Source organism: Salvia miltiorrhiza, chromosome 6 (assembly GCF_028751815.1).
Source record: "Salvia miltiorrhiza cultivar Shanhuang (shh) chromosome 6, IMPLAD_Smil_shh, whole genome shotgun sequence".
NCBI classification, from domain to species: Eukaryota; Viridiplantae; Streptophyta; class Magnoliopsida; order Lamiales; family Lamiaceae; genus Salvia; species Salvia miltiorrhiza.
This window is the reverse complement of record NC_080392.1, coordinates 40,291,031-40,306,335: the sequence shown is the minus strand read 5'-3', so window position 1 is coordinate 40,306,335 and position 15,305 is coordinate 40,291,031. Positions and strand designations below refer to the sequence as shown.

The window sequence follows — 15,305 nt, the reverse complement described above, 5'->3', positions numbered from 1 at the left end:
CATTTCATACGTGTAGAAAATTATTCTAAATAAGCAAGATAATTACGTATGTGTAGAATCATAATATCAGAAAATATAGAGTCGAATGATTAGGCAGATATCTTACTAGCATGTGTAACCACAATCTTGGACGAAGCTAGTATTTGATAAATTTGAAGACGAATTCGGCAACTTTCTAAATGTGGCTAGTAGATATTCGAGCTAATTAATTGTTAGGAAAAGCATAAGAGAGAGCCTAATTGTTGTCTACGTAAGATGATGTCTACTTGGGGATTTGGTATTCCACACAAAATTTACAGAAGATGTATATATTTTTAAATTATTTGAATATAAAGTAAGTAATACTATAAAGCTGGAAAAATAAAAAGTAAAGGCAAAATCATGAAAAGGGTGAAAGAAGAATGTACATCCCTCTTTGTACTTCATTATAACAAACCAACAACACAATTTAGATGCAATCTGTTCTCCAACCCTCTTAGATGGTGGCCCAGTAACATGCACCTGCGTAAAACGATATTACCTTCGTTACAACAATGGTAGGACACACACACACACACACACACACAAACATTATTTGCTTCCAATCAAGCAACAAACGAATACGATGGATCGAACAAGGAAAGACTTCTTCAAGAAACAAAGGACAGCAGTAGGATTAGATTTAGGGGAAATAAATTGCAAAATTACCAGAAAAGCAGCTTGGCCAAATAATCCCGTGACGTGCCAATGATATCATCACAAAGTGCCTTATCCGTATCTTCGTAGTTCTGCATGCTGCTTAAAGCCATGTTCCCCTCATAATCTGGGGTGGCATCGTCTTTGAAAAATTTCCGCAGTGCATTTTGAGCAAGTTGCTGGATGATCTCCTCCACCTCTGGTGATGATGGTCGAGATAGCTCTGTTACCTGAAGCAAAATGTCAACATATATCACTGTTGAGATTCGAGATATCAGGACATAATTTGAACGGAAGCATCAATATATCGACTCGTTACCATATCAGACTCCAAGGACCTCAAGTACTCCAGCAGATTGTTATTACTCTTTCTTATATGCTCTATTTCCAAGTTTTCCTGTTTCCGAGAATGAAGCTCCTGAGGGAACATCCGATCAGAAGTGATCAACATACGTATCAATAGGAATTCCATCAGACAAAAAGTTTCAGACTGAATACATTACACTGATATCTGAAAGGGATAATTGATTTTCCAGAAAAGAATAGGTAAGGGGACCACCAAGTTTGATCTAATCTCCCACAGACGTAGAAAACTGAACATCAACTACTAATACAACTGTAGAGTGTGGAGCCATAATATTAGGGAATTTCAAGCATAACTTGAAGAAGCATAGTTACTACGAATGTGCTAGTAATCATGTTATGAAGATTCAACAATGTAAACTGGTGTGTGCGTGTGTTGGCCAAGTGGTAAGAGGATAATGCCTAAGGTAAAGGTCTTGGGTTCGAGTTTCCTGTGGCGGGGCCTTTGAATTTCTTTATTTAATACTGATAATTTATAAAAAAAAAATAACAAAAACTGGTAACTACATTACAGTGCATATCAAGAACATTTCCAATAAAATAGTGAAGATTATATATAACTGGGGTAATTAAAATTATTAAATATACCAGCCTGCAGTTTAAAATATTTATACTATATATTTTGACTTCATGACTGGTGACTGGTCATTCAACTAATTCAATGGACACTAATTAAATCAAGATGAATCAAACAGAAACCTAAAGAACAATATTAAGTTTCTACATGTTCACGTAGATTTGTTACTTAAAGTCATTTAAATCAGTTTGATTTCTCTCTGTTCTGCTTTTTCTTTTTCTAATCAAGTTTAGTCTTTTGATCTTTTAACAATTTTTTTAATTACTTATTAGTGAAAACTTAATTAAGACTGACTCGACCTATAGTTGCAAATTTCATCCACCGGTTCAACTTCGTATAATCAATCAATGCTCACTTGGCAAACTATGTAGTTACTTCTGTAGTGTAATGTACGTCAACTAGATATAACAAAAGGTTCAAGTGGATCTACAATAAACTAACCTTCTTGGCTGTGGACAACTCCAGTTCTAATTGCTGAATATAGTTTAATGCTTCTGGAGGCAAATCCCCAAAAATTTGAAGATTCATTTTCTCCAATTCTTCCGCACAACCTTCAACTCCGGCACCAACACCCTTTTCACCATCACTCGACTCCCACCTCACCTCCGAGGCCCCATCATTCTCCGTATTTTCAGACCTCTTTGAACTATCCGGCGAAATATCAAAATTCCTCATCAATAATATCCTGTACTCTGCATTCCACAGAGTGTACCTACACAGATGAATATAAAAAAACAGTATTCAGATGCTTAGTAGCACCAGCTACCAAACTGACAGTCCACTAGTAAAAACATGATCATCTTCATACTAGCTTCACATATTCAATTTCTTCCCAGTTTCAACAATAATTAATTTTAAGATTTTTCCTTCTTTTTCATTCAATCAGCAAGGAATATACATAAAAACAGAATCACACATGCACCGGCGCATATATATGCAAATGAACAGAGAGATTAAACCCGATTAATTCCACAGTGTAGCACGACACACATCCATTGAAGAAATTCAATTAATGAAAGGCGCAATCAGTGAAGATCAAATTACCCAGTGACGATAGATGAAACTAGGAGACGATTAAGCGGGTGCTTCGAAACCCTAACTGTGACGGAGAACTGATCCGAAGGCAGAAGCCCGAGCATCGTGGAGATCGTCTGCTTCATCGAATCCTTAGCCGAATCCGAAACCCCCTTGGAGATAACAGAATTGTCGAGCGGCTCGATTCTATTCAGCATGTTCGCTATGACGGAGAATTCGTGCCCGAACCCCGATTTCCTGGTGGAGACGAACTCGTCGGAGACTCCACCGCCGTCGACGCCGGAAATCAGGCAGCTGATCGCGGCGCGCTTCCTCGGGGCCGCCGGTAGCAAGGGACGGATGAAGAGGTGGTGCGCGAGCGGCGGCTGAGCAGATAGGGTGGGTTTAAGCGATAAATCGGCGGCGCGTGATATTAGGACAGCCCTCGCCGCTGCTGAGGCCGCCATGAATCTGCGTCTGCTCTCGAGGTTTCTCCGGCGGTGGTGGAGGGGCGTCCCGCTCTTACCTCGAAATCTGCGTCATAAGCCTCAGCCCACCAATTTCTGCTGATATTGATTTCATTTTGGTGATGGCATTTCTGAGGTAAGTGGGCTTCTTCTTCACCTTAATTACGGATTCGCCATTGAAAGTAGTGACGTCACTTCACTAAAAAGATTCCTTAAGTAAATAGTCACTTTGTCTTTGAAGGGAAGTGGATTCAGGGGAGCACTAATAATTTGGGGTTATGACCAAAAAATAGACGAACTTTGAATAAAGTTGTAATTTTCACCTGAACTTTCAATTAAATTTCAAAATATATGAATTTATATTTTTGTTGCAATTTTCACTTGAGTTTGAATTTCAACAAAATTAGAGTTTAATTGACAATTGAAAATTCACTTGATGTTGGTCTAACTTCTAATGATGATTAGTATTTAGAAACTAGGAGGTCTAAGAAGGCAAAAATTAATATATTTGACTTAATTTCGACTGTCAATTAAGCTCTAATTTCGTTGGAAGTCAAACTTATGTGAAAATTACAACAAAAATATAAATTCATGTATTTTGGGGCTCAATTGAAAATTCAGGTGAAAATTACAACTTTTTTTTAAAGTTCATGTATTTTTTGGCCATAACCCCTAATAATTTTTAGGGTTAATATTGTTTTATGTCCCGAACTTTCAATATTTTTCATAAAATGTCACGAACTTTTATTTTCTTCTAAAAAATCTTGAATTTTTAATTTTTTCTATAAAATGTCCCGCTATACAAAATTCAATGACGAAAAGATAACTTATCTCGCCGAATGAGATATTTTGGGGACCATCATTGTTGAAAAATCATATTAAAAACAACCATTGTTAAAAAACGTTAAAAGTTCGGAGTTTTTTTTGTCATATTCTAGTCATCATCTTTGTATAGCGGGACAAATTATGAAAAAAAAAATTCGGGATTTTTTAAGAGAAAATATAAATTTGGGACATTTTATGGAAAACGCTGAAAGTTCGGGACATAAAATACTATTAACCCTAATTTTTATTTTTGTGAGGTATCTAGAGAAATAGTTTTATTAATATAATAGTTTATTTATTTATTCTACTTATTTGATTTTATATTGTGTATTTTTTTATTTATATTATAATTAATTATCATTATTAACCATATTCTTAAAAAAACAAAATCAATCACAACAAACTCGAACACTTATATTGGGATCTGTGTCACTCCTTCCTACAGCTATTTTCTCAAGATGAAGGGAGTACTTTATGATTCATTGTTTTAACGTTCTTTTAAAATGTCTCAATTTTAAAATAATTTTTAGATAATACTCGTCGTTATATATACTTGGGTTAATTCTCTCTAAATCTTTAAACTATAATCATTTTCCGTTTTTTCCCTCAGTCTTTGAACTTCCCACAGAAAATCATCAACTTTCAATTTTTCCTAATTATCCCATGTCGGATACCGGAATTAAATGACGTGGACTCGTCGGATTCTTAATAAAACGACGCAGTATCTAATGTACATAAACGGCGTCATTTTTAGCTTGTTCTATTTCAATTAAAATTAGGGCTCTCGCACGTAAACCCTCATTCCAAAAATCTGACGAATTCCTTGAAATCTTGCAAGGATTGAAAAAAATATCTTGTGCGTTTCCAAAAACTGAAGAATTCGCAGCTCTAGCATGGGGTTGAATCGATCTTCCGGCAGCTCCACCTCAAAACACGATTTTGAGATAAATCAACAGCAGATGTGAAATTGCAAGGTGCCTGCCGTGATTTTGATGTCGAGGACGACGACCAATCCGTTTCGGCGTTATTATTGTTGTCGGTACCATCATCAGGTAACCTTTCTGCCATTACTTCGTCGCCGATCAACACTTCGCACCTCGTCGCCGATGAACCATAAACGAGCCGGAGGAACTTTGCTTTGCTTTCGATTCAACTTCCTCTCTTGTGTTATGCGGGTATGTGTTTGCAGAAGTTGGTGGTGACCATTCATATTCTTAGCGCCATTTACCCCCCAACCATTAAACGACGTCGTATTAGGTGATTAAGAGTCCACGTTGGAGCCACGTACCGCCACGAATGAAATGACAATTGCCACATAAGAAAATTACAATTCCAAAATTGGCCGGAAAACCCGACATGGGATAATTAGAAAAAATTGAAAGTTGATGATTTTCTGTGGGAAGTTCAAAGATTGAGGGAAAAAACGGAAAATGACTATAGTTTAAGGATTTAGAGAGAATTAACCCTATATACTTTTTTATTTGTGATCCTCAAAATTTTGTTGGTGGTTGAATTTTTACGTGTTTCAATGAATGTCCCCCATGTCACGACGTGAAGTATTTTAAATTACATGATATTTCTATTGAAACTAAAAAAAGACACTTCATTTTTATATGCTCATATTCTTTCTCTCTTTCACACGCGCTAAGTTCATCTTGTGCTCCACCTCCAAATCTAGTAGCAGCTTCTCGCCTGCACTGTCACCTTCAGGAACCTCGAAGCCCTCATATTCTACTTATGAATGTCCTCTTAAAATTTATGTGTATTAATGTATGTATGTACCATGAGAATTGAGAATCTTTGTGAATGAGTATTAGATACTACAATGAAATCTCATTTGGTAAAATAAATAAATTTGAGCTTCAGTCATTTTTTAAAGAGTTAAGGTGCAGATAGGCCCTTTAAGTGGATGCCCTTATAGCATTTCACTCCTCTTACTCACTATGTGTGCAATTTAGCCCCTAAAGTACCAAAAATCGAACATTTAACCCCATCCGCCCTAACTCCGTCAATCCACCGTTAGTCAATTTTTATTTATTTTTTAATTCGAAAATGGTCGTTTCTCTGATGGATTCGTCTCTATACGCCATGGTCTGCAGCAGATCAAGAGAGCTCATCTGTGCCGCCTCATCCCTGCTCCCGGCCAGCTCCACCACCCCTGCAATGCCGCCGTCTTCCACCATGAATTTCTTTAGCTCCTCCACCGCCACTCTGATCAGCAGCGCAATCGCACCGGCGGTGATCAGCTCGGCTTTGCAGGGCGGGAAGCCGGCGATCAAGCAGACGGCTCTCGCGGCCTCTTCCTGCACCCCCGTCTCTTGAAAATCGAGTAAATTGACAAGAATGTTTAAGAAACCTTAAATCTCAGCGCCAATCTTGACATATCTATCATCTTCTCAAATGACTTGGTTCAAGGCAAAGAGGGCTTCCCTTTTCATTGCATTGCTCCCGATTTTGAGCATGGAAACGACGTCGTTGAGGTAGAAACGCACGTCGCCTTGGAGGCGGAGGCGGCGGGCCTGGACACGACGAGGGCGTGACTCTACTCCAGCAGGCTGGCGGCATAGATTTCGCGGAAGCTGGTGATGTGGGCGTCGAGCTTCGGCGACAGCATGTCGAGATCGCTCTGCATGAGGAGCTTCCCGCTGTAGGAGGACTTCGAGCACCGCCGCGTGAGGCCGTCGCAGCTTGCGAGTGTGCTTAGAATATTCTCCAGTGCCTTCATTTTCGAATTTAAAAAAAATTGACTATCGGTGGACTGACGGAGTTAGGGCGGAGGGGGTTAAATGTTCGATTTTTGGTACTTTAGGGGCTAAATTGTACACATAGTGAGTAAGAGGAGTGAAACGCTACAAGGACCTCTACTTAAGGGGCCTATCTGCACCTTAACCCATTTTTAAATATAAAATAATAATTATCAATGCTACAACCTTCATATTTACTTGGAGTATTATATTATGTGGAGAAATAAAACAATTAAAATGAACGCCCAATATCAAACGGGGTCCCATATTATTAGATTTTGAGATTCAATGAGTTCGACACTAGAAAATTTATGGGCCTATTGAATTTTGGTCGACCAATCTTAAGCACGAATTCAAATTGATATTGACATCTATTTACGCACACCATTAAAATTTGCACCAATTATTTCAATATCCTGATTGATTATTCAAAACTTCAATAGTAATATTTTAATAGTTCTTGCGCAATTTATCCATTGTCATGGCAATTGCCACTTTTATGGTCAATCACACAATTATGTATTTGTTTATTTGTGAAATTCGTCATGTAGTGATAAAAACCTATTCGTTAAAAAAAAAAAAAAAAAAAAAAAAAAAAAAAAAAAAAAAAAACTATGCGTTATAGTCCCCTTCTATAACTTTATAATCTCGAGTGTTCTAATTTTGACCGACCATTTTTTTTTTAAGAATTACGACAGGGACCTATTATTATATAATTAATAAGCAATTTTCATGGAAATGTTTTTCTACATCATATAAATGGTGAAAAAATAATCACACGAAAGCAGAATCATTATTCACACAAAGGTAGAAAAACTACTCACGCGTTATATATAACATTATTATTAATAATTAAAAAACATTTATTGTTGTTTAATGTTTATTGAAGCATCAACGTGCAACGAGTTCTATATAGAATTTTTTTTTTAGTTGAGAGATTGAGATCGTACTCAGTTCACTTTGATGATGAGTAAAATATGCATCAGCGTTGTGCAACATCAGAGCTGAAATTATTATTATTATTATTATTATTATTATTATTATTATTATTATTATTATTATTATTATTATTATTATTATTATTTGATGCAGCGCTGACTAGACATGGCTTTGTATTGTTCTTTTCTTTGATTTTTTCTTGTTTTTGTTTTCGTTTCTCAATAAATTTTTTAGGGCAAATGTGCAGATTCCCCCCTGTAGTACACCCCCTAGAGCTTTTAGCCCCCCAAAGTCAGTCAAAGCGCGTTGACCTCCCCAGAGTCCCGGAAAAAGGGTGCAATTAAGTCCACTCGTTAAACGGCCGGTAAACGCCGTTTTCTTTAATTTTTTTTTTTATTTCTAGTGGGCCCCACTCCCTCTCTCTCTAGCTTCAACTTGGCCTTCGTCCGTTCTCCGAAGCTTCCGCCACGGCGTCGATACTCCTCTGGATGCGGAATCGGCGACGCTTGCCACCTCAGTCGCCGTCTCCGACGACGGCGTGCAGATATTCAGATCGTCCTGAAATTCACCACCGCATCAGTGACAATTAGTTCAGATACGAAAATTCAAACTTAGAGAGAGAGCGAGAAAGTTTCATTTAATACAATAATCGAACGATCGCCCCTGCCGCATTTTCTCAAAATCGTCGCATCTTCGCTGTGAACCACAGCCTCTGCGGCGCTCAGCGAGCTCTCCGACGGCGGCGACCACGGCATGACGTGATTCTCGACCATCTCCTCACGCATTTCCAACTTGGAGCCGGCGGCGGACCACGACGTTGGCGACTGGCAGGTGCGGCACAACAGATTCAACCAATCAAACACCTTATCTGCAACCTCAAACTCCTTGTTGCAGATCGACCAATCAAGCACCAAATTCTAGCAGATAACATTAGCCCTAATTTTATCAATCTTCATCTGTTTCAGCAATCCCAACGCATCCATGCCTTTCCCCCCCTTTCACCAAAACCGTAATTACATTGAAGAAATCATCAATTTTTAGTTTAAAACCCAGATTTTTCAGATCATCCAAGAACCTCAAAATTTCACCACCACCGCCGCCGCCGTAATTCAGCTGCCGGCACATCGTTGTGAGAATCAAAGAACAAACCTTTTGATCCAAATCGAAGCCTTTCTCCACCTTCAGATGAACCAGTAGAGGCCACCGGCGAGAATGATAGCGGCGGTGGAAAAGAGCGCATCGCGAATCCATTGGAGAGAGAGAGGGAGTGGGGCCCACTAGAAATTAAAAAAAAGAAGAAAAATTTAAAGAAAACGGCGTTTACCGGCCGTTTAACGAGTGGACTTAATTGCACCCTTCTTCCGGGACTCTGGGGAGGTCAACGCGCTTTGACCGACTTTGGGGGGCTAAAAGCTCTAGGGGGTGTACTACAGGGGGGAATCTGAACCTTTGCCCAATTTTTTAATTAAGCAGACTTGACATGGCTTTGTCAATCAAGAATTATCTTGACAGCTTAACCCTGCTCTCGCCTTGACAACTCAGCTCTATAGTGGCCCTGATACTCCAGCTATGTCAAGCATCAACTCTGACAACTCAGCTACAAACATAGATCGGTGTAATAAGGCTCGGGCCTAATTGCTTAAGCTAATGGGCTTAAGTGCTAGGTTTTACTTTGATGCTTATAAATAAGACTTTCATTATTAAATTAGAGGACCCTCTTCCACTTCTCATCATGTAAATGTCATCCCACACAAAACATAGTGAAAACTCCGATAATCTTCCGTGGATGTAAATCTTCATGATCGAACCACGTAATCCTAGCCTTCTTTATCGTTTTTATTTACTCTGTTGATTCTTGTTTCATCACACTTATCCTTTCATTGGAGTCCATTCACGCGTTCACGCGTCTTCTCCCCCTGGAGTCCATTCACACCAGATCTGGGCGCCGGATCGGACCGCCGGACGGCCTGGACCTTCCCTCGCTGTCACTCCGCAAGCTGCTCGCCCGCCTCAGCAACGCCCAACGGCCCAGATTTCGACTCGCGCCGACTCACCGGATCGTTCGGTGAGCGGGGCCTCCATCGAAGCCGACGGCACCGGTCACGAAGTTACCCAGCAGCGGCGTTGAGTCTTCTCCAGTGGCGGCTTCGGGTGATTTCTCCAGATCCGCCCTTGGCAAGGAGACGCGCCACCAGCCTGGACTACGTGACAGCCACCAGCCCGGCGTTGCTCGCCGCACGCCGGCCCACCGTTCGCTGCTGCTGTGCTCAGTCCCATCAGCCCCGCCGCCGCTTGAGAGCAGCGACGCCATCGACGTCGCGCGGCCTACTCCACAGCGAGCTGCTCCGGCAAGGCAGCGGGCGTCGCTAAACGCACGTTGCTCTCTCGACGTCGGCGCTGCAATCTCCGCTGCCGATCTGAACTATTTGTGAGAAATGGCATCGCTCCAGCCTCCCCTCCCAAATTACCCCATTGTGTCTAATAATTTTGCTCCTGTCAGTCGATCTTCATCGCCACTACACAGTTCTACTAGGGTTTTCACCACTGCTGATCAGACGACAATGAACTCTTCCACAGTAATGACGGCGCTTCTCTTCCCTGAGTCTGGGATCACGATGCCTCCGAGCATCACTGTCACAGATCGTTCGGCGGAGGCTGCTAGAGTTACTGCTAATGTTTCGTTCCCGGAAATCGCTGCGGTGATGACTTCCCATACTGTCGGCGTCTCTTCTCAGGCCGATGGTCCTAAGGGCCTGATCCCGCCTCGCTCGATCGGGACTGCCCATCCGAAAGTGGTCAGTCCGCTGTCTGCTCCGAAGGTGCCGCCGAAAGCCTCTTTTGCAGATAAACTGAAAGCTAGGGATGGCAGTCCGACAGAGCAAGTTTCCAAGCCTAGGGACGTCCCCGCTCATGACTATACAATCCTCCGACCAGAGTTGGTGGATCTCAAACGTTGCCTTGTTTTAGAGCCTTCTTTCCACCAAAGACAAGTCCAGCGTTTCGCCCATGCGATTCACGGCCGGCTGATCCTCCGCAAAGGTGAGTCACCTCGGTTTGCAGCGGATCTTTGGGAGGAACTTCAGCAGCTTTGGAAACCGGCTGCTGGTTGGTCGATTCATCCGCTCGGAAAAGGTTACTTCACTTTTAATTTCACCACCGACGAGGATAGGGCAGCGGCTTTCGCTAAAACGACTTGGCGTTTACGCTCAGGTATACTCCATCTCCAGGCTTGGGTGCCGAATTTTGATCCCTACAAAGCGAATTCTACCCTGGTTCAGGTATGGATTAGAATCTTTAACTTGCCACATGAATATTGGCACCCAGAGGTTCTTTCCGGGGTCGCACGAGAAGTGGGTACGCCTATCTTGATTGATGGTCAGTCTGCACAGGCTCATGTGGGTCACTTTGCTAGAATTCTTGTTGAGTTAGATGTTTCGGCTGATATTCCTGAAGCTTTAGATATTAAGTGTGGCGATATTGATTTTACTGTCAAGTTTGGATATGAGAATTTGCCTTATTACTGCTCCGTCTGCAATGTTGTGGGACATAATTCTAACGAATGCAGAAGAAATAAAACGACCACGACCGAGGAACGTCGTCAGTCCAAGGTAGATGACCACAGGGTTCATCCTCGTCCCTACACCGGAAATCAGGAAACTCCAGCATGGGCTGGAAAGGAAATTCCTTAGGTTGGACAGAAACTGAACTCTTCTTCAGACTCTCCTACCTCATCCAATCCCTTTGCTGTGTTGGTTTCTCTAGAGTTGCAAGATGAACAGAGACTTGTTGGTGATGATAACATGGACAAGCCGCCTTCTGATGGAGACCGAGCTTCAGATGCTTGCATCCCTCAGGACAGTCAGGGTAGAAAGGATATGGAACACCCTGGGTCAGATGACGAAAAGAGCCAAATTGAGGTAGTTGAGCAGGAATACGAGAGGAGTTCTGCACCTCTGATTGTTCAGCTGCTTGCTGTTGTGACTGACAACAACGCTGTGCTAACTTTGACTGGGACGACAGGACCCATTTCTCGTACACGAGGGCGTCCGAAAGGGGCTATCACCAAGAAGGGGAGAGTTTCTGATTCTTCTATCAAGCACAGGCTCCGTCGTATCATAATCAATGGCATGTCTTCGGATTTCCAAAACTCAGCACGCCGTGACGATATGCATGGCCCAGGTCTTGGCACTTCTTCGCCTGTGGAGTTCCTGAATAAAGTGAAGTATGCTCAGTCTCGAGGACATATACTGCAAAACTTTGTGATCAACTCCTCTAACTCTACCGATGCAGCCCATGCTATGTCGGTTGTGGCCTCTTCAAAAATGAAGAAAAAATGGGGCGATATGTTGGACGATGAAGAGGACGATTTAGACGAGGACGACCCTCTTAAAATGTTCTCTTAGTCTTGGTTTGTTTTTTGGTTTCCCGGGGTTTCTTGCGGGTGCTTTTGCTTGCTTCCTTTGTATCTGGTCTCTCTTTTTTTCTTTTTCTTTTTAATAAAATTTCTATTTCAGCAAATAGGAGGAGTATCATTGAGTTATATAATGCTCGGGTGATAAAATTATATATTGGTTATTTACTTTTATAATTTTATTTGTATTACAATTTTATTTTAAATAATGAAATCTCACACTCTGCTTAGATTAGAACTAGGTTAATTATTTGATTAGTGCTTATGTAATGACTAACTCTTATGGGAGAGAAATTTCGAGGAGAACTTAAATGTGGTGATTTTTACATTTATAGGTTCAAGTTTAATGTAACATATTATACTCCATTCATTCACCAAAAAGTTATCATAATTTTTATTTCGGTTAGTCCATTAAAAATTTGTCACGTCCATTTATTGTAGTAGGATCCACATAACTCATTATCTTATTAACATTTAATTTCCAATTATTTACAAAATTCGTCATTGATGAGACTTTCACTCCACTTTATAACCACTTAATTTAAAATTATATATATAGTGATCTTTACTCCACTTACAACACTACTAACCATTTTATTAAAATTTGTGTCATTCATAACGTGACAAATTTTGTTGTAAATGAAGGAAGTATGTGTTAAAACAATTAGACTCATAATTCATGACGTCCACAATGTTTGCTTTGAACTATATACAAGCGTTAAGCTTCATTCACCATCTCGTTTGCTTTGACGTAATAAAAAATTTGAACATGCCGTATAAAATATTGGCCAATACATTTTTTTTGGATAAGTTATAATTTTATATCATATTATAAAAAGTGAGATAAATATATTATCATTTAAAACAAACAACGTATAAAAGATGTGATCCCTACTTTAAATAATAAATTTATATCTTATTATATCATTCCTTTATTTAAAGGGATAAAGAGCACACACACTAAGTCTGTTACATTACAAATTAGAAATGAAGGGGCTTAAATTCAAATCGATTTATCTTTTACTAGTGTGTAACCCGTCGAATTTCGATGGGAATCATTTGGTGTTATACTCCCTCCGTCCACAAAATGAGTACCCATTTGTGGACGGCACGAGTTTTAAGAAATGTATGGAGTGTAGTGTGAATAGTTTAAAGGTCCTATTTTTTTAGTGTATTAATTAAAGAGATGTGTGTGGTACACTTGCCAAAAAGGGAAATGGGTACTCATTTCGTGGACGGACGAAAAAGGAAATATGAGTACTCATTTCGTGGACGGAGGGAGTAATTTATATAAAAAACGTAAAATTTATTTCTTAATATATTTATAAATTATGGACATTATTCACTTAAAAATTGTTAATATGATATAGGTCTACGTTACACATTAAATTCAAATGAAAAAATAAATTAAAGAGGACTTTTATCCTTAACATGACTTAGCGAAACGTATATTTGAAAAAATTATTTGCCACCCACTACTATTTGTCACCCATATTCGTGCCCCGCGGATACCCGCCACCCGTTGGATACCCGCCACGGTGCCACCCACTACCCGTCAGATACATGCTGTTAGGTCCTGAGGGTCTCGAATAGGTGTATGGAGGGGGGGGAATACACCTATAGGCTATTTTCAAATTAATCTACCGACCTCAATCAGAGGGATCTCAGTCAGAGATCAAAACGAAACTTTTCATGCAAACAAAGACGCCTGTTTTACTGAAATCAGTTTTGACCAAATAGGGTTGACGACTGATACTGAAAGCTCTTCAGTAAAGAGTTATCAGTTAAGTTGCTGGAACTTAACTGATGCAAGTAAGGGCTTCAGTCGTGTTTGCTAAAACAGAGATGATATCACTCTTCCTGACTATCAGAGGATAGTTCAGTCAGACCGATATCATACGCATCGGAAATTAAACTTAGTTTCAAAATAGCCTCGGTAGAGCAAGTTGTTGGTTATGGTTTCTCTTTGCAGTTAGTCAGTGTTCAGTTTTATCAATTGAAATAACACAAGTAAGAATGTAAAACTGAAAGCTGTAAACAACACAAAGACTTTTACGTGGTTCGGAAAAACCCTTTCCTACATCCACGATTGGTTGATCAGACCAACAATCCACTCCGCAAGTGCTTAACAGGTGCACTGCAAACCGAACCGTGTGCTTGCCGGGTGCACACAACCGTACACTGAAGAAAACCCTTCTCCAGTACCCGCGCTTCACTCGCGTAGGATTTTCCTTGCTTAACACAACCCGTGCTAAGACTCTCAGAGTCAGAAAACCCTTCTGACCTCCGAATCACTCAAAACACTCTTATGGGGGGGGAGGTTTGAACGAGTGCCAACTATACTTACAAAGAACAAGTTCTTTGAAGCAAGTTTGACCTTTGGCTTCTGGGTAAACAGATATATGCCTAGGGTCTAAGAGAATGTATGTAATGAGCAGTGACTAATTTTGGCTTTGGAATTCTCTTCTTCGATTCAAGCTTTGGGGAGTTTAAGCTTAAGGCTGAGTAGCAATTTCGGCAGAGCTTCAGCTTATGTTGTTGAATCGGTGAAGGTTGAAGTGATCCTCGAGCGCTATTTGTAGGAGAACTCTTGAATAGATCCGTTGGCATAAATCATCCTCAAGATTTCTTCCGTTGGAGAGCAATTCGAATTTGGGCTGAGGCTTCAATCTTCGAGGTTCCTTGTCTGGGTGGAAACGGCTCTCTTTGATGGACAGGAGATGTGACGTCTCTGAAAAGTAACCACCAAATAGGAATGACCTCTGCAGAGATAAGATCCTGCGATCTCTGCATTTAATGCGGCTGTACTTTGTGAGTACGTGGCTTCCTCTGAATGTTGGAAGATCAGTCCGAGGAGGAATATTCAACTGATACTTGACTTTAGTATCAGTCCTTTGCGCGCATTAAGTAATCAGTCTTCAACTGATTCTTCAACTGATACTTCAGTTGGTATCTGCAGTCTTCAGTCTTCAGTCCTTCGTTCTTCAGTCTTCAGTCTTCGACACCGCAAACTAAACTAGAAACGAACTCTAACACTTGAGTTCTAAACAATTCTAATCTATTACAATTAAGTCCTATGATTTTTGGTATAATCAAAACAAGGGTTAGGATATTCAACAAGGTTCCCAACACATGCCGAGGCTTGAGAGGTAGGGACACTATTGCTTTTCGGCGTCGACATCCTGCAATCAACCACCCAACAAATGCAATAAATCATCCAATAAATAAATCACCAAAAAACTGCAGCAAATTTTAGAGAAAATTTCAACTTCTTGTATACTACTATTTGT

The 15,305-nt window shown here is 40.4% G+C and overlaps 1 protein-coding gene across 1 annotated transcript; it reads right to left on the bottom strand.

The window, feature by feature from the left end:
* Nucleotides 1-292: 292 nt before the first annotated feature.
* On the bottom strand, nucleotides 293-3,281 carry LOC130989523 (uncharacterized). The gene is made up of 5 exons (XM_057913492.1): nucleotides 2,660-3,281; nucleotides 2,057-2,327; nucleotides 995-1,093; nucleotides 688-905; nucleotides 293-501 (listed from the first exon to the last, which is right to left on the bottom strand). The coding sequence occupies exons 1-5, from the start codon at nucleotides 3,094-3,096 to the stop codon at nucleotides 426-428; spliced, it is 1,101 nt and encodes a 366-aa protein (XP_057769475.1). The 5' UTR covers nucleotides 3,097-3,281; the 3' UTR covers nucleotides 293-425.
* Nucleotides 3,282-15,305: the final 12,024 nt, after the last annotated feature.